This window comes from Tachyglossus aculeatus, chromosome 1 (assembly GCF_015852505.1).
Source record: "Tachyglossus aculeatus isolate mTacAcu1 chromosome 1, mTacAcu1.pri, whole genome shotgun sequence".
Taxonomy (NCBI): Eukaryota; Metazoa; Chordata; class Mammalia; order Monotremata; family Tachyglossidae; genus Tachyglossus; species Tachyglossus aculeatus.
In genome coordinates, this window is record NC_052066.1 from 142,570,468 (window position 1) to 142,594,991 (window position 24,524).

Genomic DNA, 24,524 nt, shown 5'->3' on the forward strand with positions numbered 1-24,524 from the left:
AAAACATATTAACATACTAAAATAAATAGAATAAATATGTACAAGTAAAATGAATAAATAGAGTAATAAATACATACATTAATTCAATCAATCCATCAATCAATCGTATTTATTGAGCGCTTACTGTGTGCAGAGCACTGTACTAAGCGCTTGGGAAGTACAAGTTGGCAACATATAGAGACAGTCCCTACCCAACAGTGGGCTCACAGTCTAAAAGGGGGAGACGGAGAACAAAACCAAACATACTAACAAAATAAAATAAATAGAATTCAATGAATTGCTGCACCTAGTAAGCAGCATGGCTCAGTGGAAAGAGCCCGGGCTTGGAAGTCAGAGGTCATGGGTTCTAATCCCGCCTCCGCCACATGTCTGCTATGTGACCTTGGGCAAGTCACTTTACTTCTCTGAGCCTCAGTTCCCTCATCTGTAAAATGGGGATTAAGACTGTGAGTCCCACGTGGGACAACCTGATCACCTTGTATCCCCCCCAGCGCTTCGCACATAGTAAGCGCTTAACAAATGCCATCATTATTATAGCAAGCACTAAATAAATACCACTGATTGATTAAAATGCAGAAGAAGCCTCAAAATGAGCATAAAATGAAATGGGAAAAATCCCTGTTTGTTTTGTGTTTGTTTTTTAAGTGTTCATTGACAGGACTCACCCTTTGCCAGCATTTATACCGATGTAAAACAATCTTGAGTCTACTATGGCTTGTTTTGAGCCCACAAACTGACAGAGCAGCCGTATTTCCTTAAAATGGAGTCTAAGCGGGTTTTTTTTTTCATCTGTAACAACCTTTATCAGGCCGCTTTATCGGAATGTTTTTTCTAAAAGATTTCCTCACACATGTTCTTGGTGAAGTTTAACTAAAAGAAAAAAAAAACTTTTTACACATCACTACAACCTAAATCTGTTCGTTGTAGTAGCACTAACGAAAACCAGATCAACACGTTTACGTTACAAATTATTGTGGTACTGTGCCGGCAGGTTAACATGGACAGATTTTAGCTTCAAGAGTATGGGTCACCAGGAGAAAAAATGACCAATTGTACAGTGTGGAAACAGACGAGACAAGAGAGATTTTTGGCAGAATCCTGTACGTTTACTCGTCTGAAGCAGACATTACCTCATGAAGCTTTTTGCTGAATTTTTAACTTTCTGGTTCTGTACTACTACTACTGATAATTATGCTATTTGTTAAGCGCTTACTATGTGCCACGTACTGTACTGAACGCTGGAGTGGATACGAGCAAATCGAGTTGGACACAGTCCCTGTCCCGTGCGGGGCTCACAGTCTCAATCTGCATTTTACAGATGAGGGAACTGAGGCCCAGAAAAGTGCCCAAGGTCACACAGAAGACAAGTGGCAGGGCGGGATTAGAACCCATGACCTTCTGATTCCCAGGCCCGTGCTCTATCCATTAGGCCATGCTGCTTCCTCTGTCAACCCCTTACTATGTGCCAAGTACTATACTAAGCACGGGGTAGATAATCAGATCCAAGATGGGGTACACAGTAGGAGAGAGAACAGATATTGAACCCCCATTTTGCAGATGATGGAATTGAGGCCCAGAGAAGCGAAGTGACTTGCCCAGGGTCACACAGCAGGGAAGTGATGGAGGTGGAATTATTCATTCATTCAACCGTATTTATTGAGCGCTTACTGTGGCAGAGCACTGTACTAAACGCTTGGGAAGTACAAGTTTGCAACATATAGAGAAGGTCCCTACCCAACGGCGGGCTCAGAACCCAGGTCCTCTGACTCCCATGACCTCCCTCTTTCGACTAAGTCACGCTGCTTCCCACACTGTACTTTAACCTTATTATCCTATGTATTATGCAAGGCAGTCTGTGCAATCCATCTGGGCCATTTGTCAGTATTAATAATAATAATAATAATAATGATGATGATGATGATGGCATTTATTAAGCGCTTACTATGTGCAAAGCACTGTTCTAAGCGCTAGGGTGGTGACAATTTGATTTTATTTTTGTTAGTATGTTTGGTTTTGTTCTCTGTCTCCCCCTTTTAGACTGTGAGCCCACTGTTGGGTAGGGACTGTCTCTATATGTTGCCGACTTGTACTTCCCAAGCGCTTAGTACAGTGCTCTGCACACAGTAAGCGCTCAATAAATACGATTGATTGATTGATTGATTGACAAGGTGATCAGGTCATCCCACAGGGGGCTCACAGTCTTAATCCCCATTTGACAGATGAGGTAACTGAGGCCCAGTGAAGTGACTTGCCCAAAGTCACACAGCTGACAAGTGGCAGAGTCGGGATTTGAACCCATGACCTCTGACTCCAAAGCCCGGGCTCTTTCCACTGAGCCACGGTGCATCTCATGGTTCTCAAGGTGCTTCTGAAGCCTTAAGCCTTAAGCATTAAGCCTCCTTCTGGGGTCGGGCCTGTAAGGGACGCTGTGCAAGGGTGACACGCAAATCTGTGAAGCATTCCATGGTTTTTTTAATAGTATTTGTTAAGCGCTTACTCTGTGCCCAGGCACTGTACGAAGTGCTGGAGAAAATACAAGGTTGGACACATCCACATCCCACTTGGGGCTCACAGTCTTAATCCCCATTTTGCAGATGAGGTACCTGAGGCAAAGAGCAGTGAAGTGACTTGCCCAAGGTCAAACAGCAGACGAGCAGCAGAGCCAGGATTAGAACCCAGGTCCTTCCGACTCCCAGGCCCGTGCTCTATCCACTAGGCCACACTGCTTCTCATTTCTCTTTCCTTCTAGACTGGAAGCTCTTGGTCGGCAGAGAAAGGGTCTACCAACTCTGTTGCATTGTAGTCTCCCAAGCGCTTAGTATAGTGCTCTGTGTGCAGTAAGTGCTCCATAAATACCATAAGCCCCCTTCTAGACTGTGAGCCCAGCTGTGTGACTTTGGACAAGTCACTTAACTTCTCTGGGCCTCAGTTCCCTTATCTGTAAAATGGGGATGAAGACTGTGAGCCCCCCGCGGGACAACCTCATCACCTTGTAATGTCCCCAGCGCTTAGAACAGTGCTTTGCACATAGTAAGCACTTAATAAATCTCCCCCTTCTAGACTTTGAGCCCGCTGTTGGGTAGGGACCGTCTCTATACGTTGCCAACTTGTACTTCCAAGCGCTTAGTACAGTGCTCTGCACACAGGAAGTGCTCAATAAATATGATTGAATGAATGAATGAAATACCAGTGATTGATCAGAGTGTGGGGATCAAGTGCTCTGCACACAGGAAGCGCTCAATAAATACGACAATGAATGAAAAACCAGTGATTGATTGATCAGAGTGTGAGGATCAATAGCTTCCCACTCCAGATTAATAACTCCAACCAGGAGCTATCATGTAAGCTCCCTTCATTTGATAGGTCAAAAGTTTTGTGGTTTTGTGGTCTTCCCGCTTCAAAATGAAAACGGATATTCATTCAGTAGTGTCGATTGAGCGCCTACTGTGTGCGGGGGGTTGTGATAGGCACGAAATCAACACTACTACCCCGCTCCTCGCTCCCTATGTTCCAATGGTGCCCAACGGGACGACCACTGGCAAGGATGAGAGAGTGAGAATGGCTTTATGAGTAGGAAACATGTCTCTCCCAAGTTTTGCAACCAGGAAGTCAATCAATCAATCAATCAATCGTATTTATTGAGCGCTTACTGTGTGCAGAGCACTGTACTAAGCACTTGGGAAGTACAAGTTGGCAACATATAGAGACGGTCCCTGCCCAACAGTGGGCTCACAGTCTAGAAGGGGGGGACAGAAAATCAATCAATCAATCAATTGTATTTATTGAGCGCTTACTGTGTGCAGAGCACTGTACTAAGCGCTTGGGAAGTACAAATTGGCCACATATAAAGACAGTCCCTACCCAACAGTGGGCTCACAGTCTAAATCCTTGCACTTGCTATGTGCAAGGCACTGTTCTAGGCGCTGGGGAGGTTACAGGGTGGTCAGGTTGTCCCACGGGGGGCTCGCAGTCTTCATCCCCATTTGCAGATGAGGGAACTGAGGCACAGAGAAGTTGGGTGACTTGCCCAGGGTCACACAGCTGACAAGTGGCGGAGCCGGAATTTGAACCCATGACCTCTGACTCCAAAGTCTGGGCTCTTTTCCACTAAGCCACGCTGCTATGTGCCGGATACTGTACTATGTACTGGGGTAGATACAAGCTCACCAGGTTGGACACAGATCGTTTAATTCTGTTTGTTCTGACGATTTTGAGACCTTTCTATATGTTTTGTTGTCTGTCTCCCCCTTCTAGACTGTGAGCCCGTTGTTGGGTAGGGACCGTCTCTATATGTTGCTGACTTGTACTTCCCAAGCGCTTAGTACAGTGCTGTGCACACAGTAAGTGCTCAATAAATACGATTGAATGAATGAATGAATAGAAGGGGGAGACAGAACAAAACCAAACATACTAACAAAATAAAATAAATAGAATAGATATGTACAAGTAAAATAAATAAATAAATTTAGTAATAAATATGTACAAACATATATACATATATACAGGTGTTGTGGGGAAGGGAAGGAGGTAAGATGGGGAAGTGCTCAATAAATACCATTGATTGATTGATGCAAACCACTAGCACAGGAATCACTTTCTCCACTCAGGCTCCTGGTTCTGAGCCCCCAGACCCAAGGTTTTTCTCCCCTTGACCAGAGGCCCCAGCATTTTTTTGCTTCCCCTACTTCTATTTATTCTGACGACTCGACACCTGTCCACATGTTTTGTTTTATTGTCTGTCTCCCCCTTCTAGACTGTGAACCCGTTGTTGGGTAGGGACCATCTCTGTATGCTGCCGACTTGGTACGGTGCTCTGCATACAGTCAGCGCTCAATAAATACGATTGAATGAATGCACCTTACTCTTAAAGATTCGGCTTTTTCTGACCTTTGATCCGGTCCATTATTAATGAGCTTAATAACGTCACTGTTCTGAAGATGCACGGAGCTGGGAATCCAGCGTTGTACAGTGTAATCAGCATTTTAAACTAGAATATAGTAATAACTTATGAAGTGAATAAGCTTTCCACAGGCATCGGTTCCTTAGAGTTAAATTGGGATTGTTCTTAACAGTGCAATTATATATGCTCTCATTTAATAAATAGTATCTATTGCATCTATTAACGTGCAAATTTTTAATTTTCCTCTCTGCCACCTTCTACCACTATTCATTCATTCATTCATTCAATCGTATTTATTGAGCGCTTACTGTGTGCAGAGCATTGTACTAAGCGCTTGGGAAGTACAAGTTGGCAACATATAGAGACGGTCCCTACCCAACAACGGGCTCACAGTTGTCTTGAGTCTCTGGGTCTTTCTGCCTGTCTCTCCATCTGCCAATCAATCAACAGTATTTATTGAGGTCTTACTGTGTTCAGAGCCCCGCACTAAGCACTTGGGAGAGTATAATACAACAGAGTTGGTAGACATGCTCCCTGCCCACAGGGAGCTTACAGTCTTGAAAATAATAACCGTGATATTTGTTAGATGATTACCTGTGCCAATATCTTGTCACTGGCTACCCCTGCTTCTGTCCCTTTGTATCACTATTTCTTTCTATCTTATTCTCAGCCCTCGATGTATTTCTCCATCATAGTTTTTCCCTCTTTTCTTTTTTTCCCCTCTGTTTCTGTGTGTTTAGAGAAGCAGTGTGGTCTAGTGGAAAGAGCTCGGGCCTGGGGGTCGGAGGACCTTGGGTTCTAATGCCAACTCCACTACTTACCCGCTGTGTGACCTTGGGTAAGTCACATCACTGGCCTGCGCCTCAGTTCCCTCATCTGCAAAATGGGGATTCAGTACATGTTCTTCCTCCTACGTAGGCTGTGAGCCCCATGTGAGACCTTATTATCTTGTATCTACCCCACTGCTTAGTACAGTGCTTGGCATATCGTAAGCGCTTAACAAATACCACCACAGTTATTATCTTTGTTGTTTTTGGAGGGGACTTCTTTCTCAAACTATCTGCCATTTTCAACCTTCTCTGTCTGTCTCTCTATACATCCCTAACCATGTCTGTCTCCTTCCATCTGTCAACCTTTCACATGGTTTCTACCTCTGGGTTTTATCTCTGTCTCTGTCCCTTTCTATATCTCTCCTGATATCTGTGTCTCATTATCTCCGATTCTCACTCTTTGTCTCCCTGTTGGGTCTCTGAGAGCACACCTCCTCCAGGAGGCCTTCCCAGACTAAGCCCCCCTTTTCCTCTGCTCCCCCTCCCCTCCCCATCACCCTGACTCCCTCCCTCCTCCCCGCCCCATAGCACTTGTGTACATCTGTACATATTTATAATTATAATTCTATTTATTTTTATTAGTGATGTGTATATTATAATTCTATTATATTATAATTCTATTTATTTATAATGATGCTACCGAGGCCGCTTTACTTCTTTTGATGTCTGTCGCCCCACTTTTAGACTGTGAGACCATTATGGGCAGGGATTGTCTCTATTTGTTGTTGAATTGTACTTCCCAAGCGCTTAGTACATTGCTCTGCACTCAATAAATGCAATTGAATGAATGACTGAATGTTTCATCCAACTGCCTCTTTTGCTCTCTTTCTCTGTCTGTTGGTTTTTTTTCTCCCGCTATATCTCGGGATGTATCCTTCTCTGTCACTGTCTTAATGTCTGACTTTTCTTTCGGACAGTGTGGTTATCTAGTTGAGGCTCTCTGGTCTCTGAATTTCTGGGTTTATACATTTATATAGAGAGTGATATATAACCATATAAATATACACATAGGTATAGATAGGTCACTCTATACCTATACGTATATTTCTGTGTTTTCCCCTCATCTTCTCGCAGATTTGTGACCCTCTTTAAAAGGTCGCACATTTGCCGAGTCTTTGACTCGCTGCTCTTTAGTTCCCCACTGTCCTTTAGTTACTGCTCCTTTGCATTAGACTGGTTTTGCTAAAAACATTTTAGAAGCATCAGTTAGGAACTATTCGGCTCTTTGCTTCTCTTTATGAAAAGGGAGCATGATCTATTTAAATTTGTAAACTTTTGGCAGTGATCAGAAGATCAATTAAATATAGCAGCCCGTCATCAAAGTATTATCAAATGACAGATGACTTGTACTTCCCAAGCGCTTACAGTGCTCTGCACACAGTAAGCGCTCAATAAATACGATTGAATGAATGAATGAATGAATTTAATTACAAGGTGTTCTTTTTTTTATGGTACTTTTTAAGTACTTACTACATGCCAGACACTGTACTAAGTGCTGAGGAAGGTACAAAATAATCAGGTTGGACACAGTCCCTGTCCCACATAGGGCCCAAAGTCTTAATCTCCATTTTATAGATGAGATAACTGAGGCACAGAGTAGTTAAGTGACTGGCCCAAGGTCACACAACAGACAAGTGGCGGAGCTGGGATTAGAACCTAAGTCCACGGACTCTCAAAGAGCCCCTTCCTTCCTCTCCCCCTCGTCCCCCTCTCCATCTCCCCCATCTTACCTCGTTCCCTTCCCCACAGCACCTGTATATATGTGTATATGTTTGTACATATTTATTACTCTATTTATTTATTTATTTTACTTGTACATATCTATTCTATTTATTTTATTTTGTTAGTATGTTTGGTTTTGTTCTCTGTCTCCCCCTTTTAGACTGTGAGCCCACTGTTGGGCAGGGACTGTCTCTATATGTTGCCAATTTGTACTTCCCAAGCGCTTAGTACAGTGCTCTGCACATGGTAAGCGCTCAATAAATACGATTGATGATGATGATGATGATGACTCCCAAGCCCACGCTCTCTCCACGAGGCCCACGCTGCTTCTCCGTATCCCCGTGCTAGAGCTCCATGACTAATGGGATTAAACATGGGTTCCTCCCTCTTGTTAAATGATTTAAATATGCTTCATGAAATCTTTAGTGTAGAAGAAGGCTTTGAGTAGAATCACTCGGTTCAGAGGAGGCCAATTGTTCATCCTCTGTTCTGTACCTGAAGAAAAATCTCTCATTGCTGGGGGACTATGCCCTTTTTCTTCGCAGGTGTTCTTTCTTCCGATAACCACACAATCTTATTGAAAGAAAACAAACGTCTTTTCAAATTTTACAATCATCAAATCTTAATATTTTCCGCAATTGCCTCTAGCATTAAATCATCTATCAGGCTTTGACCAACCTCCCTGCCCCTGTCATGTTTTTGGCAGGAGGCTGCTCTCCTTTTTACACTCATTTTATTGCCTAAATGCTACTGCCAATCTTTGTAGTTGGAGGCTATTCCCTGAACCTTAGTTCTTCTGGTGATGACAAGATTGGGGCAAGTCTTGTCAGAGAAAGTCAAATCTACTTGCAAGATTAACTTGTATCTACCCCAGTGCCTTGCTTGGCACATAGTAAGCGCATAACAAATACCAACATGATTAGTAGTAGTAGTACAGTGCCTGGCACATAGAAAGAGAAGCAGTGTGAGCTAGTGGATAGAGCAGGGGCCTGGGAATCAGAAGAAGCATAGAGTAAGCGCTCAAAAAAAATATTAATCGATTGATGGATAATCCCAGCTCTGCCACTTGTCTGCTGTGTGACCTTGGGCAAGTCACTTCACTTCTCTGGGCCCCCAATACCTCATCTGTAAAATGGGGATTAAGACCGTGAGCACCACATGGAAGGGACATGGACTGTGTCCATCCCAATTTGCTTGTTTCCACCCTAAAGGTTGGTAATAATAATAATGATGATGGCATTTGTAAAGCACTTACCATGTGCAAAGCACTGTTCTAAGCGCTGGGGAGGTTACAGGGTGATCAGGTTGTCCCATAGGGGCTCACAGTCTTCATCCCCATTTTACAGATGAGGTCATTGAGGCACAGAGAAGTGAAGTGACTGGCCCAAAGTCACACAGCTGACAATTGGCAGAGCTGGGATTTGAACCCCTGACCTCTGACTCCAAAGCCCGGGCTCTTTCCAATGAGCCACGCTGCTTCTCATGATACAGTGCATGGCACATAGTAAGCACTTAATAAATATCACAGTTTTTTATTATTATTATTATTATTATCATTCACTTAAATGTCATAAAGAAGTTTGCTTTGGGCTGCATTCATTGAGATATGCAGCTTTATCTTCTAATGCTAGAGGATGGAAAACTTAGATTCAGGCTTTAAGAGTAATAATGGTGGTATTTGTTAAACGCTATTTCATTCATTCATTCATTCAATCGTATTTACTGAGCGCTTACGGTGTGCAGAGCACTTGACTAAGCACTTGGGAAGTACAAGTTGGCAACAACTTGCCACACACTGTGATAAGCTCTAGGAGCAAATTCCAGTCCATGTCACAGTCCAGTCCATGTCTCATGTCCCCTGTGGGGCCCACAGTCTTAATCCCCATTTTAGAAGATTTACAAGATACAAGATAAGCAGGTCAGAAATAGTCATACCAAGTGCAGCTTGCAGTCTAAGGGGGAGAACAGACCTTTCATTCCCATTTATGCTCGTGATCTAAAAAGAATTATAACAATAATTGTGGTGTTTGTTAAGTGCTTACAGAGTGCCAGGCACTGTAGTAAGCGCCGGGCTGGAGACGAGCAAATTGGGTTGGACACAGTCCCTGTCCCACGTGGGACTCCCACTTTCAATCCCCATTTTACAGATGAGGCACAGAGGTGAAGTGACTTGCCCAAGGTCACCCAGCAGACAAGAGTTGGAACCTTAATTAGAACCCCCATTATCCACTACACCATGCTGCGGAAGGTTGGGGTCCCTGTGCTCCCGGGAACGTGTTCTATCTAACCCCGGCTCCTCCACTTGTCTGTGTGACCTTGGGCAAGTCACTTCACTCCTCTGGGCCTCAGTTCCTTCATCTGGAAAATGGGGATTAAGACTGAGCCCCACGGGGGACAACCCAACTTGCATCGACCTTGTATCTGCTGAGAAGCAGTGTGGCGTAATGGATTGAGAAGCAGCGTGGCTCAGTGGAAAGAGCCCGGGCTTTGGAGTCATGAGTCATGGGTTCAAATCCCGGCTCTGCCACTTGTCAGCTGTGTGACTTTGGGCAAGTCACTTCACTTCTCTGGGCCTCAGTTCTCTGTAAAATGGGGATTAAGACTGGGAGCCCCCCGTGGGACAACCTGATCACCTTGTAACCTCCCCAGTGCTTAGAACAGTGCTTTGCACATAGTAGGTGCTTAATAAATCTCCCCCTTCTATCAATCAATCAATCGTATTTATTGAGCGCTTACTGTGTGCAGAGCACTGTACTAAGCGCTTGGGAAGTACAAGTTGGCAACATATAGAGACAGTCCCTACCCAACAGTGGGCTCACAGTCTAAAAGGGGGAGACAGAGAACAAAACCAAACATACTAACAAAATAAAATAAATAGAATAGATATACCGTCTCTATATGTTGCCAACTTGTACTTCCCAAGCGCTTAGTACAGTGCTCTGCACACAGTAAGCGCTCAATAAATACGATTGAATGAATGAATGTCAGAGCCCAAGCCTGGGAGTCAGAAGGTCATGGGTTCTAATCCCGGCTTGGCCACTTGTCTGCTGTGTGACCTTGGTCTAGTCACTTCACTTCTCTGGGACTGTTACCTCACCTGGAAAATGGGGATTGAGACTGTGAGCCCCACATGGATCAGGGACTGTGTACGACCCGATTTGCTTGTCCAGCGCTCAGTACAGTGCCTGGCACATAGTTAAGCGCTTAACAGATATCATTATTATTATTATTATTATGACTATTATTTTGTGGAGATGGCATCAGGCTGTGGCCGCTTTTCTGTCTCCCGCCGGGATGGTGCGAGACAGGCCGGGATGGAGTCTCCTTGATGGTGCCCACTGTTGGGTAGGGACTGTCTCTATATGTTGCCAACCTGTACTTCCCAAGCGCTTAGTACAGTGCTCTGCACACAGTAAGTGCTCAATAAATACGATTAATTGATTGATTGACTGGTGCTGAGGAGAGCTGGTGGATTGGGAGGTAGCGTCCGGTAGTGGGGCGGGACTGCGGAGGCCTCTCTGCCGCTGATTTTCTCCTTCCCCCCAGAGTGTTACAAGCTGAACCCATCTTCCTCCCTTCCAAAAATCCTCTCTCTTCCACTAACATTCCCATCCTCTTTGAGGGCAGGGAACCTGTCTACCAACTCTCTTATATTGTACTTTCCCATACCCAGCGCTTAGAACAGTGCTTTGCACATAGTGAGCGCTTAATAAATGCCATCAGTATTACTATTATAACACTGCTTTGCACATAGTGAGTGCTTAATAAGTGCCATCATTATTATTATTATAACAGTGCTTTGCACAGAGTGAGTGCTTAATAAATGCCATTATTATTATATGTATTATTATAAATTATATGTATTATATGTACTATGTATATATACATAAATTATATGTATTATTATTAATTATAATAATAACAATGATGGCATTTATTAAGCGCTCACTATGTGCAAAGCACTGTTCTAAGCGCGGGGGAGGTTACAAGGTGGTCACGTTGTCCCACGGGGGGCTCACGGTCTTAATCCCCATTTTACAGATGAGGTAACTGCGGCCCAGAGAAGTGAAGTGACTTGCCCAAAGTCACACAGCTGACAATTGGCGGAGCCGAGATTTGAACCCATGACCGCTGACTCCAAAGCCCGGGCTCTTTCCACTGAGCCACGCTGCTTCTGTAGTCTCCCAAATGCTTAGTACAGGGCTCTGCACAGTGTAAGCGCTCAATAAAACCCATTGATTGATTGATCGACTGATTTTAGAGATGAGGAAATGGAGACAAAGAGAAATGACTGGTCCAAGGTCACACTGGAGGTAAGTGGCAGAGCTGGGATTAAAACCCAGGGCCTCTGAACTCCCAGGCCCATGCTCTTTCCACTAGGCCATGCTGCCCACGATAGGCGCTCAATAAATACCAATGCCTGATTGACAAGAATGTAAAATATTCTGCTACTGGTGGACATAATACTATACTATGGCATAGTGGATAGAGCATGGGCCTGGGTTCTAATCCCAACCCCACGGTTTGTCTGCTGGGTGACCTTGGGCAAGTTGCTTAAGTTCTCTGGGCCTCAGTTACCTCATCTGTAAAATGGGGATTCAGACTGTGAGCCGCACAAGGGACGTGGACTGTGTCCAACATGATTTTCTTGTATTCATTCAGTAGTATTTATTGAGAGCTTACTGTATCCACCCTGGCACTTAGTACAGTGCCTGGCACATAATAAGCGCTTAACAAATACTATTATTATTATAGCAGTTTGTATCAAAAATGTCAATGATGGGGATATCTTCTAACCAACTACCTAGTAACCATTAATTGCCATTGATTCAGTGGCTATTACAGCACAATTTTCCCATAACATAAAGTTCTTAAAGGATACCTATATAGATATATAGGATATCTATTTATTTATTTTATTTTGTTACTATGTTTGGTTTTGTTCTCTCTCTCCCCCTTTTAGACTGTGAGCCCACTGTTGGGTAGGGACTGTCTCTATATGTTACCAATTTGTACTTCCCAAGCGCTTAGTACAGTGCTCTGCACATAGTAAGCGCTCAATAAATACGATTGATGATGATACCCCCCACCCATTACATGAGAAATCACTGTAGGTATTTACATTTGAATTTGACACTACCGTGATCTAAACCGTAGCTGTTTGATTTGTTTTCAGAGTGAAAAAAACCCAACAAACTAATTATTTCCAAGAAAACCTCAGATGAGTTTTTCATGACTTACATCCCTCCAGGGAAACGAGCAATAATAATCGAAATAATCCTATTGGGAAGAGAGCAACAGCTTTATTCAGATTGCTTAATTAGTCATTCCAGTTTCAGCTTTTTCCCCCGGGGTCCTAAGAATATAGAAAGCACCAGGGTAATCTTAAATACCGTAGGAATGGGTGAGTGAAAATAACCGTGAAGATGAAATAATGCAAGCTCCTCCGCTGTCAACATTTCTACGGTTATGACTGGCCTAGCACTGGTCTTCCGTTGAATTAATAATAATGGTATGTGTGAAGCAGCATGGCTTACTGGCTAGAGCACGGGCCTGGGAGTTGGAAAGAGCTGGGATCTAATCCTGCTCTGCCACTCCTCTGCTGCGTGATCTTGGGGAAGTCACTTTACAGTCCCCTCATCTGTAAAGTGGGGATTAAGACCAGGAGGCCCATGTGGGACAGGAGCTGTGTCCAACCTGACTACCTTGGATCTACGGCGTGGCTCGGTGGAAAGAGCCCGGGCTTTGGAGTCAGAGGTCGTGGGTTCAGATCCCGGCTCCGCCAATTGTCAGCTGTCAGCTTTGGGCAAGTCGCTTCACTTCTCTGGGCCTCAGTTCCCTCATCTGGAAAATGGGGATTAAGACTGTGAGCCCCCCGTGGGACAACCTGATCACCCTGTAACCTCCCCAGCGCTTAGAACAGTGCTCTGCACATAGTAAGCTCTTAATAAATGCTATCATTATTATTAATATTATTCTCTGTGCCTCAGTTCCCTCATCTGTAAAATGGGGATTAAGACTGTGAGCCCCCCGTGGGACAACCTGATCACCCTGTAACCTCCCCAGTGCTTAGAACAGTGCTTTGCACATAGTAAGCGCTTAATAAACGCCATTATTATTATTATTATTCTCTGTGCCTCAGTTCCCTCATCTGTAAAACGGGGATTAAGACTGTGAGCCCCCTGTGGGACAATCTGATCACCTTGTAACCTCCCCAGCGTTTAGAACAGTGCTCTGCACATAGTAAGCGCTTAATAAATGCCATCATTATTATTATTATTATTCTCTGTGCCTCAGTTCCCTCATCTGTAAAACGGGGATGAAGACCGTGAGCCCCCCGTGGGACAACTCGATCACCTTGTAACCTCCCCAGCGTTTAGAACAGTGCTCTGCACATAGTAAGCGCTTAATAAATGCCATCAGTAGTATTATTATCAGCCTCCTTTTGGACCTCCCAACCTCCTGCCTCTCCCCAGTTCAGTCCCAACTTCACTCCGCTGCCCGGATTATCTTTCTACAGAAACGCTGAGGGAATATCACCCCTCTCCTCAAAAGTTCTCCAGTGCTTGCCTGTCAACCTCCGTATCAAAAAAAAACTCCTCACTATCGGCTTTAAAGCTCTCCATCCATCACTTTGCCCCTTCTTACCTTGCCTTTCTTCTCTCCTTCTACATCCCAGCCCTCACACTTGGCTCCTCTGGTGCCTAACCTTCTGTCCGGACAGTCTCTCTGCCCTGGAACGCCCTCCTGCATCAAATCCGCCAGATGATCCCTCTTCCCCCCCTTAAGATGCACCTCCTCCAAGAGGCCTTCCCGGACTAAGCCCCCAAAAGGCTGAGGAAAAGTCCCAACCTTTCCACATCGCCCTGACTCACTTTCATTCATTCATTCAATCGTATTTATTGAGCGCTTACTGTGTGCAGAGCACTGGACTAAGCACTTGGGAAGTACAAATTGGCAACACAGAGACGGTCCCTACCCAACAGTGGGCTTCCTTTGCTCTTCCCCCCTCTCCCCGCTCCACAGCACTTATGTATATGTGTGTAAATTTATAATTCTCTCTATTTCTATTGATGCCTGCTTAAAAATAAAATAAATAAATAAACAATGGCATTTATTAAGCGCTTACTATGTGCAAAGCACTGTTCTAAGCACTGGGGAGATTACAAGGGGATCAGGTTGTTCCACGGGGGGCTCACAGTCTTAATCCCCATTTTACAGTTGAGGTAACTGAGGCACAGAGAAGGTAAGTGACTTGCCCAAAGTCACCCAGCTGACAAGTGGTGGAGCCGGGATTTGAACCCATGACCTCTGACTCCAAAGCCTGTGCTCTTTCCACTGAGCCACGCTGCTCCTCGTGGCTTGTATTGATGTTTACTTGTTCTGATGTATCTCCCCCACCCTAGACTGTGAGCCCATTGTGGGCAGGGATTGTCCCTCTTTATTGCTGAATTGTACTTTCCAAGTGCTTAGTACAGTGCTCTGTGCACAGTAAGTGCTCAATAAATGTATTTATTTTATTTGTACATACTTATTCTATTTTATTTTGTTAACATGTTTGGTTTTGTTCTCTGTATCCCCCCTTCTAGACTGTGAGCCCACTGTTGGGTAGGAACCGTCTCTATATGTTGCCAACTTGTACTTCCCAAGCGCTTAGTACAGTGCTCTGCACACAGTAAGTGCTCAATAAATACGATTGAATGAATGAATAAATTGTACTTTCCAATCAATCAATCAATCAATCAATCGTATTTATTGAGCGCTTACTATGTGCAGAGCACTGTACTAAGTGCTTGGGAAGTACAAATTGGCAACACATAGAGACAGTCCCTACCCAACAGTGGGCTCACAGTCTAAAAGGGGGAGACAGAGAACAGAACCAAACATACCAACAAAATAAAATAAATAGGATAGAAATGTACAAGTAAAATAAATAAATAAATAAATAGAGTAATAAATATGTACAACCATATATACATATATACAGGTGCTGTGGGGAAGGGAAGGAGGTAAGATGGGGGGATGGAGAGGGGGACGAGGGGGAGAGGAGGGAAGGGGCTCAGTCTGGGAAGGCCCCCTGGAGGAGGTGAGCTCTCAGCAGGGCCTTGAAGGGAGGAAGAGAGCTAGCTTGGCGGAGGGGCAGAGGGAGGGCATTCCAGGCCCGGGGGATGACGTGGGCCGGGGGTCGATGGCGGGACGGGCGAGAACGAGGTACGGTGAGGAGATTAGCAGTGGAGGAGCGGAGGGTGCGGGCTGGGCAGCGCTTTTCCAAGCGCTCTGCACACAGTAAGCGCTCAATAAATACGATTGACTGACTGACTGAATGAATAAATTGTACTTTCCAAGTGCTCTGCACACAGTAAGTGCTCAATAAATACGATTGAATGAATACGGTGGAGTAATAATAATGGTAATAATAATAATGATGGCATTTTTTAAGCGCTTACTGTGTGTCAAGCACTGTTCTAAGCGCTGGGGAGGATACAGAGTGATCAGGTTGTCCCACGTGGGGCTTACAGTCTTAATCAGCATGGCTCAGTGAGCATGGCTTGGGAGTCAGAGATCATGGGTTCTAATTCCAGCTCCGCCACTTGTCAGCTGTGTGATTTTGGGCAAGTCACTTCCCTGGGCCTCAGTTCCCTCATCTGTAAAATGGGGATTAAGATTGTGAGCCCCACGTGGGACCACCAGATCACCTTGTATCCCCCCCAGAACTTAGAACAGTGATTTGCACATAGTAAGCCCTTAACAAATACCATTATTATTATTATTATTATTATTAATCCTCATTTTACAACTGAGGCCCAGAGAAGTGAACTGACTTGCCCAAAGTCACACAGCAGCCAAGTGGGACAACCTGATCACCCTGTATCCCCCCAGTGCTTAGAACAGTGCTTGGCACATAGTAAGCCCTTAACAAATACCATTATTTTTATTATTATTAATCCTCATTTTACAGCTGAGGCCCAGAGAAGTGAAGTGACTTGCCCAAAGTCACACAGCAGCCAAGTGGGACAAACTGATCACCCTGTATCTCCCCAGCACTTAGAACAGTGCCTGGCACATAGTAAGTGCTTAACAAATACCATTATTATTATGATTATTATTAATCCCCATTTTACAGCTGAGGCATCTGAGGCCCAGTGAAGTGAAGTGACTTGCCCAAAGTCACCCAGCAGCCAAGTGGGACAACCTGATCACCTTGTATCCCCCCCAGCGCTTAGAACAGTGAGCCCGCTGTTGGGTAGGGACCGTCTCTATACGTTGCCAACTTGTACTTCCCAAGCGCTTAGTACAGTGCTCTGCACACAGTGAGCGCTCAATAAATACGATTGAATGAATGAATGAACAGTGCTTGGCACATAGTAAGCGTTTAACAAATACCATCATCATTATGATTATGATTATGAATCCCCATTTTACAGCTGAGGTAACTGAGGCCCAGAAAAGTGAAGTGACTTGCCCCAAAGTCACCCAGCAGCCAAGTGGGACAACCCGATCACCTTGCATCCCCCCAGCGTTTAGAACAGTGCTTGGCACATAGTAAGCGCTTAACAAACGCCGTCATCATTATGATTATGATTATGAATCCCCAATTTACAGCTGAGGTAACTGAGGCCCAGAAAAGTGAAGTGACTTGCCCCAAAGTCACCCAGCAGCCAAGTGGGACAACCCGATCACCTTGCATCCCCCCAGCGTTTAGAACAGTGCTTGGCACATAGTAAGCGCTTAACAAATACCACCATCATTATGATTATGATTATTAATCCCCATTTTACAGCTGAGGTAACTGAGGCCCAGAAAAGTGAAGTGACTTGCCCCAAGTCACCCAGCAGCCAAGTGGGACAACCCGATCACCTTGCATCCCCCCAGCGTTTAGAACAGTGCTTGGCACATAGTAAGCGCTTAACAAATACCACCATCATTATGATTATTAATCCCCATTTTACAGCTGAGGTAACTGAGGCCCAGAAAAGTGAAGTGACTTGCCCCAAGTCACCCAGCAGCCAAGTGGGACAACCCGATCACCTTGCATCCCCCCAGCGTTTAGAACAGTGCTTGGCACATAGTAAGCGCTTAACAAATACCATCATCATTATGATTATAATTATTAATCCCCATTTTACAGCTGAGGTAACTGAGGCCCAGTGAAGTGAAGTGACTTGCCCCAAGTCACCCAGCAGCCAAGTGCGACAACCCGATCACCTTGTATCCCCCCCCAGCGTTTAGAACAGTGCTTGGCACATAGTAAGGGCTTAACAAATACCATCATCATTATGATTATGATTCTGAATCCCCATTTTACAGCTGAGGTAACTGAGGCCCAGTGTAGTGAAGTGACTTGCCCCAAGTCACCCAGCAGCCAAGTGGGACAACCCGATCACCTTGTATCCCCCCCCCAGCGTTTAGAACAGTGCTTGGTACATAGTAAGCGCTTAACAAATACCGTCATCATTATGATTATAATTATGAATCCCCATTTTACAGCTGAGGTAACTGAGGCCCAGTGAAGTGACTTGCCCCAAGCCACCCAGCAGCCAAGTGGCGGAGTGCGGAAGGTGGGCTTTGTCCAACCTGCTTATGAGTGTGTACCGCAGCGCTTAGTAGAGTGGTTGGCACATGGGGGGGGGGGGGGCGCCCCCAATACCCCCGAACAAGGCGACCAACGGGCCGGTCCCGGGCCTGTGGGCGGGGTCCCCTGAGGTCATGGCGGCGGACGGGAAGCGGAAGGGGCCTGGAGGCCCACAGTTGTCAAGCGGCGGCCGTGCGGGCTGGGCCTCCCGTCAGCAGCATGGCCGACGGCCCCCGGAGCCCCGGCCCCCGGAGCCCCGGCTCCCCGACCCTCTCGCCCTTCTACAGCCTCTTTTCTAAGCCCCCCAACCCTCCCCTGGGCCCAGCAGCCGCACGTCCCGGATGCCCCGGGGAACAAAGGTGCAGTAGCCTCTGATTTCTTCTCCCCTCCCCACCCCCTTAAGCTCCCTCTTCTCTCTCCACTCTTTCTTTCCTCTCTTTTTCTCTCTCCCTTCTCTTTCTCCCCCTCCCCTTCTCTGTCTTCCCCACTCTTTCCTTTCTCTATCCTCTCTCTCCCCGTCCCCCCCTTTCTCCCTCTCCCCTTCTGCCTTCCCCTCTCTAGCCTCTCCATCTTCTCTCTCCTCCCTTCCCTTCTGTCTTTCTCCCTCCTTTCTCCGCTCTATCCTCTCCCCTTCTCTCCTCTGTCTTTCCCTTCTCTCCCCGTCCCCCCTTTCTCCCTCTCCCCTTTTGTCCTCCCCCCATCCTCTCCATCTTCTCTCTCCTCCCTTCCCTCCTGTCTTTCTCCCTCCTTTCTCCGCTCTATTCTCTGCCCCTTCTCGCCTCTCTCTTTCCCTTCTCTCTCTTCCCGTCTCTCTCTCCCTGTCCCCACTTTCTCCCTCTCCCCTTCTGTCTTCCCCTTTCACTGAATCCTCTCCATCTTCTCCCTCCTCCCCCCTTCCCTTCTGTCTTTCTCCCTCCTTTCTCTCCTCTCCCCCTTCTCTCCTCTCTCTTTCCCTTCTCTCCCCTTCTCTCTCTCCCTGTCCCTCCTTTCTCCCTCTCCCCTTCTGTCTTCCCCTCTCTCTATCCTGTCCACCTTCTCTCTCCTCCCTTCCCTTCTGTCGTTCTCTCTCCCTCCTTTCTCTCCGCTCCCCTCTCTTTCTCTCCCCTCTATTCTCTCCCCTTCTCTCCTCTCTTTCCCTTCTCTCCCCTTCTCTCTCTTCCCCTCTCTCCCCTTCTTTCCCCATCCCCTTCTCTGACTTCCCCTCTCTTTCTCTCTCCCCCTTCTCTCTTCTCTCTATCCTCTCTCCCTATCTTCCTCTCTCTTTCTTTCTCCCCCTCTCCACCTTTCATTCATTCAGTCGTATTTATTGAGCGCTTACAGTGTGCAGAGCACTGTACTAAGCGCTTGGGAAGTACAAGTTGGCAACATATAGAGACGGCCCCTACCCAACAGTGGGCTCACAGTCTACCTTCTCTCTCCCCTTCTGTCTTTCTCCTCTCCCCTCTCTTTCTCTCTTCTCCACCACCTTTCTCTTCCCCTCCTCTCTCTCTTTCTCTATCCCCCCTCTTTCTCTCCTGTCTTTTTTCTCTCCCCTCTTCCCCCCTCCCCTATTGCCCTCTCTCCCCATTCTCTCCTCTCTTTCTTCCCTCTCCCCCTTCTCTCTCTCCTTTTCCCCTTTCTCCCTCTCCCTTCTCTTCCCCCTCTCTTTTCTCTCTCTCTCCCTTCTATCTCATTTCCTTTCTTCCCCCACCGTCTCTCCGATCATTATAATAAGGAGGTTTATGTGAGCAGGCCCGCAGTGGGCAGGGATTGTCTCTTTATTGCTGTATTGTAATGATAATACAGTGCTCTGCTCTCAGTAAGCGCTCAGTAAATACGATTGAATGAATGAGCAGTTCCACTCCTCCTCCTCCCCTTCCCCCCATGGTCGATGAGAAGCGGCATGGCCTAGTGGTTAGAGCCCGGGCCTGGAAGTAAGGAGGTCGTGGGTTCTACTCCTGGCCCTGACACTTGTCCGCTGTGTGACCGTGGGCAAGGCACTTCACTTCTCTGAGCCTCAGTTCCCTCATCTGAAAAATGGGGAATCGAGACAGTGAGCCCCACACGGGACAGGGACTGTGTCCACCCAGATTGCTTGTAATAATAATAATGACGATAATGACGGCATTTATTCAGTGCTTACTATGCGCAAAGCACTGTTCTAAGTGCTGGGGAGGTTACAAGGAGATCAGGTTGTCCCACGGGGGGCTCACAGTCTTAATAATAATAATAATGATGGCATTTATTAAGCGCTTACTATGTGCAAAGCACTGTTCTAAGCGCTGGGGAGGTGACAAGGTGATCATGTTGTCCCCCAGGGGGCTCACAGTTTTAATCCCCATTTTACAGATGAGGGAACTGAGGCACAGAGAATTGAAGTGACCTGCCCAAAGTCACACAGCTGACAGTTGGCGGAGCCGGGATTTGAACCCATGACCTCTGACTCCAAAGCCCGGGCTCTTTCCACTGAGCCACAATGCCTAATCCTCCACTCCAGTGCTTAGAACAGTGCTTAGTGCAGTGCTCTGCACACAGTAAGCGCTCAATAAATACGATTGAATGAATGACTGTGACTAGACTGTGAGCCCACTGTTGGGTAGGGACCGTCTCTATATGTTGCCGACTTGTACTTCCCAAGCACTTAGTCCAGTGCTCTGCACACAGTAAGTGCTCAATCAATACAATTGATTGATGAATGAACGGTGCCTGGCACATAGTAAGCACTTAACAAATGCCATCATTATTATTATTCCCTTCCTCTTTTTCCTCCTCCTCCTTTTCCTCCTTTCCCTCCTTCTCCTTCTCCCCAAGGGCCTGGGTCGAGAGGGTTTGTGGCATTTGGGAGAAGCGGTGGGGGGCTGGCGGGGTGAGGAGGGCCATCCCCCATCACCCTCCGAAGGGCCCTGGGTGGGAAGGTGGTTGAATTCCCGTTTGCACAATGTGATTTTTGGTTGCTTAACTTTCACTAATTGCAAAGGGCCTAGTGGGAAGTGCGGGGCCCGGGAAGCAGAAGGACCCGGGTTCCAGTCCTGGCTCTGCCACTTGTCTGCTGTGTGACCCTGGGCAAATCACTTCACTTCTCTGGGCCTCAGTTCCCTCATTCGCAAAATGGGGGTTAAGACTGTGAACCCCAAGAGGGACAGGGACTGGGTCTAATCTAATGATGCATCTATTCCAGCGCCTAGAACATTGCTTGGCACACAGTAAATACTTAACAACTACCATTAAAAAAAATCATTTCACTGGCATTGCAGCTTCTTGATGGGAGTAGGACTTTGGTTTTTTTTTGCCCCTGTCACTAATAATAACCTAGTGGTTTTCTTATCTTTTTGCATTAATTTAGAATAAGGACAGACTGAAGCAGCGGCCTAGTGGAAAGAGCACGGTCTAGGGAGTCAGAAGTTATGGGTTCTAATCCCAGCTCCACTTCTTGTCTGCTATGGACCTTGGGCAAGCCACTTCACTTCTCTGCTCCTCAGTCCCCTCATCTGCAAAATTGGGATTAAGACTGTGAGCCCCATGTGGGACAACCTGATTACCTGGTATCTACCCCAGTGCTTAGAACAGTGCTTGGCACATAGTAAGTGCTTAACAAATGCCATTATTAATAATAATAATAATAATAATAATAATTTCCTAGTAATTTGTGGAACTATTTCCTTCCAGCCCCTCCCCTGGGGATGGGGAGGCTTCCCTTAGCCTCCCCTCAACAAAGTCAGTCACTAGTATTTGTAAAGGGTGTGCTCTGTGCAGAACACTGTCCTAAGCACTTGGAAGAGCAGATGAGAGTTTGTAGACAGGATCCCTGCTCCACCTGATGTGTGACCTTGGGCAAGTCCCTTCACTTCTCTGGGCCTCAGTTTCCTCATTTGTAAAATGGGGATGCAGTATAAAATGGGGATTCATTACCTGTTGTCCCTTCTACTTAGGCGGTGTCCAATCTCTTTAACTTGTACCTACTCCAGAGCTTAGAGCAGTGCTTGGCACATAGTTCTTAACGAATACCATTATTACTGTTATTATTATTATTAATTGGGAAAGACCACCTGGAAGCGGTGGGGTTACAGGAGGATTTTGAAGATCGGGAGGGCTGTGGTCTGGTGGATTTGAAGAGGAAGAGAGTTTCAGCCTGGAGAGAGGAAGAGTGGAAACAAGAAGTCACAGTGGGAGAGTCAGGAATGAAGCCCAGTGAGCAGATTGGCTTGTGAGGAAGAAAGTATGCTGGCTGATTTGTAGGTGGAGGAATGGCGCTGAGAAGAGGGCAGCAAGAAGCAACGCGGTTTAGTGGAAAGAGCTTGGGCCTGGGAGTCGGAGGACCTGGGTTCTAATCTTGGCTTCTGTCATTTGTCTGCTGGGTGATTCTGGGTTAAGTCGCCTCACTTTTCTGTAAAATGGGGATTTAAACTGAGGCATGGACTACATCCAACCCAGTTGTCTTGTATAATAATAATAATTGTGGTATTTGTTGTTAAAGTGCTTACTACGTGCCAGGAACTGTATTAAGCTGTATTATTATCCCTTCAAGGCCGTACTGAGAGCTCACCTCCTCCAGGAGGCCTTCCCAGACTGAGCCCCTTCCTTCCTCTCCCCCTCGTCCACCTCTCCATCCCCCCATCTTACCTCCTTCTCTTCCCCACAGCACATGTATATATGTATTTATGTTTGTACATATTTATTACTCCATTTATTTATTTATTTATTTTACTTGTTCATATCTATTCTATTTATTTTATTTTGTTAGTATGTTTGGTTTTGTTCTCTGTCTTCCCCCTTTTAGACTGTGAGCCCACTGTTGGGTAGGGACTGTCTCTATATGTTGCCAACTTGTACTTCCCAAGCGCTTAGTACAGTGCTCTGCACACAGTAAGCGCTCAGTAAATATGATTGATTGATTGATTGATTAAGCACTGGGGTAGATGCAAGATAATCAGGCTGGGACCCAAAGCGTGGCTCAGTGGAAAGAGCACAGGCTTTGGAGTCAGAGGTCATGGGTTCGAATCCCGGCTCTGCCACACGTCTGCTGTGTGACCTTGGGTAAGTCACTTAACTTCTCTGAGCCTCAGTTACCTCATCTGTAAAATGGGGATTAAGACTGTAAGCCCCACGTGGGTCAACTTGATCACCTTGTATCCCCCCAGCTTAGAACACTTAGAACAGTGCTTTGCACATAGTGAGTGCTTAACAAATGCCATCATTATTATTATCATCTCACTCAGGACTCACAGTCTTAATCCCCATTTTCCATGAGGTAGCTGAGGCCTAGTGAAGTGACTTGCCCAAGGCCACCCAGCAGACAAGTGGCCGAGCCGGGATTAGAACTCATGACCTTCTAACTCCCAGGCCCATATTCTGTCCATTACGCCGTGCTGCTTCCCTGCTTGCACAGCTGTAGTACCACGCCTGGCACATAGTAAGAGCTTAACAAATTCCACAAAAAAAAATAAGAGGGGAAGAGCTGATGGAGTGCCTTAAAGCTGGCGTTCAAAAGTTTCTGGTTGAAGCTGAAGGATGGGTCATCTTTTGAGTCTCTTGAGGTGAGGGAAAATATGGACTGGAGAGTGAGACTGGTGAGAAAGCTGATACAATTTAAAAAAAATTGTTGTATTAAGCGCTTACTATGTGCCAGGCATTGTCCCAAGTGCTGGGGTGAATACAAGCAAATCAGGTTGGACACAGTTCCTGTCCCACCTGGAGCTGACAGTTTTAATCCCCATTTTACAGATGAGGGAACTGAGGCCCAGAGAAGTGAAGTGACTTGCCCAAGGTCACACAGCAGAAAGGTGGCAGAGCCGGGAGTGGTACCCAGCGTCCTTCTGACGCCCAGGCTCTAGCCACAAGACTATGATGCTTCTACAGTAATAATAATAATGATGGCATTTGCTAAGTGCTTACTATGTGGGAAGCACTGTTCTAAGCGCTGGGGTGGATACAAGGTGATCGGGTTGTTCCATGTGGGACTCACCGTCTTAATCCCCATTTTACAGATGAGGTCACTGAGGAGAAGTGAAGTGACTTGCCCAGAATCACACAGCTGACAAGCGGGGGAGTCAGGATTGGAACCCTTGACCCCTGACTCCCAAGCCTGGGCTCTTTCCACTGAGCCACGCTGCTTCTCTAGCGGGGCCAGGTTATTCCAAGCATCCCGGATGAAGGCGCTGATAAGGATTGAGAACTGGAATGAAGGAATTGACTTGATGACGATGATTCTCCCGGGACCACTCGCGCTCTCACGCCTCTGCCAGTCTCGCTCCTGCCGGTGCCCAGACTGTCGTGAAGCGAGTAGGTGGGCAGAGGGGCAACACGTGGCAACGGGCACACAAAAGTTTTTAACACGTGGGAGCCATTTAGAAACTGAAGTAGCCGTAGCGGAGTGTAGATGCTAAGTCCTGGTACCCTAACCGAGCGGAGAAGTTGCCTTGGTAACTGCTGCAGTCTTTGCCACTATTAGCCGGCTGTTTTTCAGAATTCCCAATGGGCCCATGTATCTCTCGAGAAGCAGCATGGCACAGGCTTGGGAATC

General features: G+C 46.3%; 1 protein-coding gene across 4 annotated transcripts in view; it reads left to right on the forward strand.

The window, feature by feature from the left end:
• The window catches only part of ZC3H8 (zinc finger CCCH-type containing 8), a 43,856-nt gene that overhangs the window by 568 nt on the left and 18,764 nt on the right, over window positions 1–24,524 (forward strand). For 2 of the 4 annotated variants that reach the window (XM_038752483.1, XM_038752499.1), the window contains exon 1: window positions 18,230–18,384. The exons of 1 other annotated variant lie outside the window; for it this stretch is intronic. In XM_038752483.1, the coding sequence (XP_038608411.1) occupies window positions 18,245–18,384 (140 nt within the window). In that variant the 5' untranslated portion in view covers window positions 18,230–18,244. Of the gene's footprint in view, window positions 1–18,229; window positions 18,385–24,120; window positions 24,288–24,524 lie in introns of those variants that run through there. One more of the 4 variants, XM_038752491.1, reaches the window with a different exon arrangement.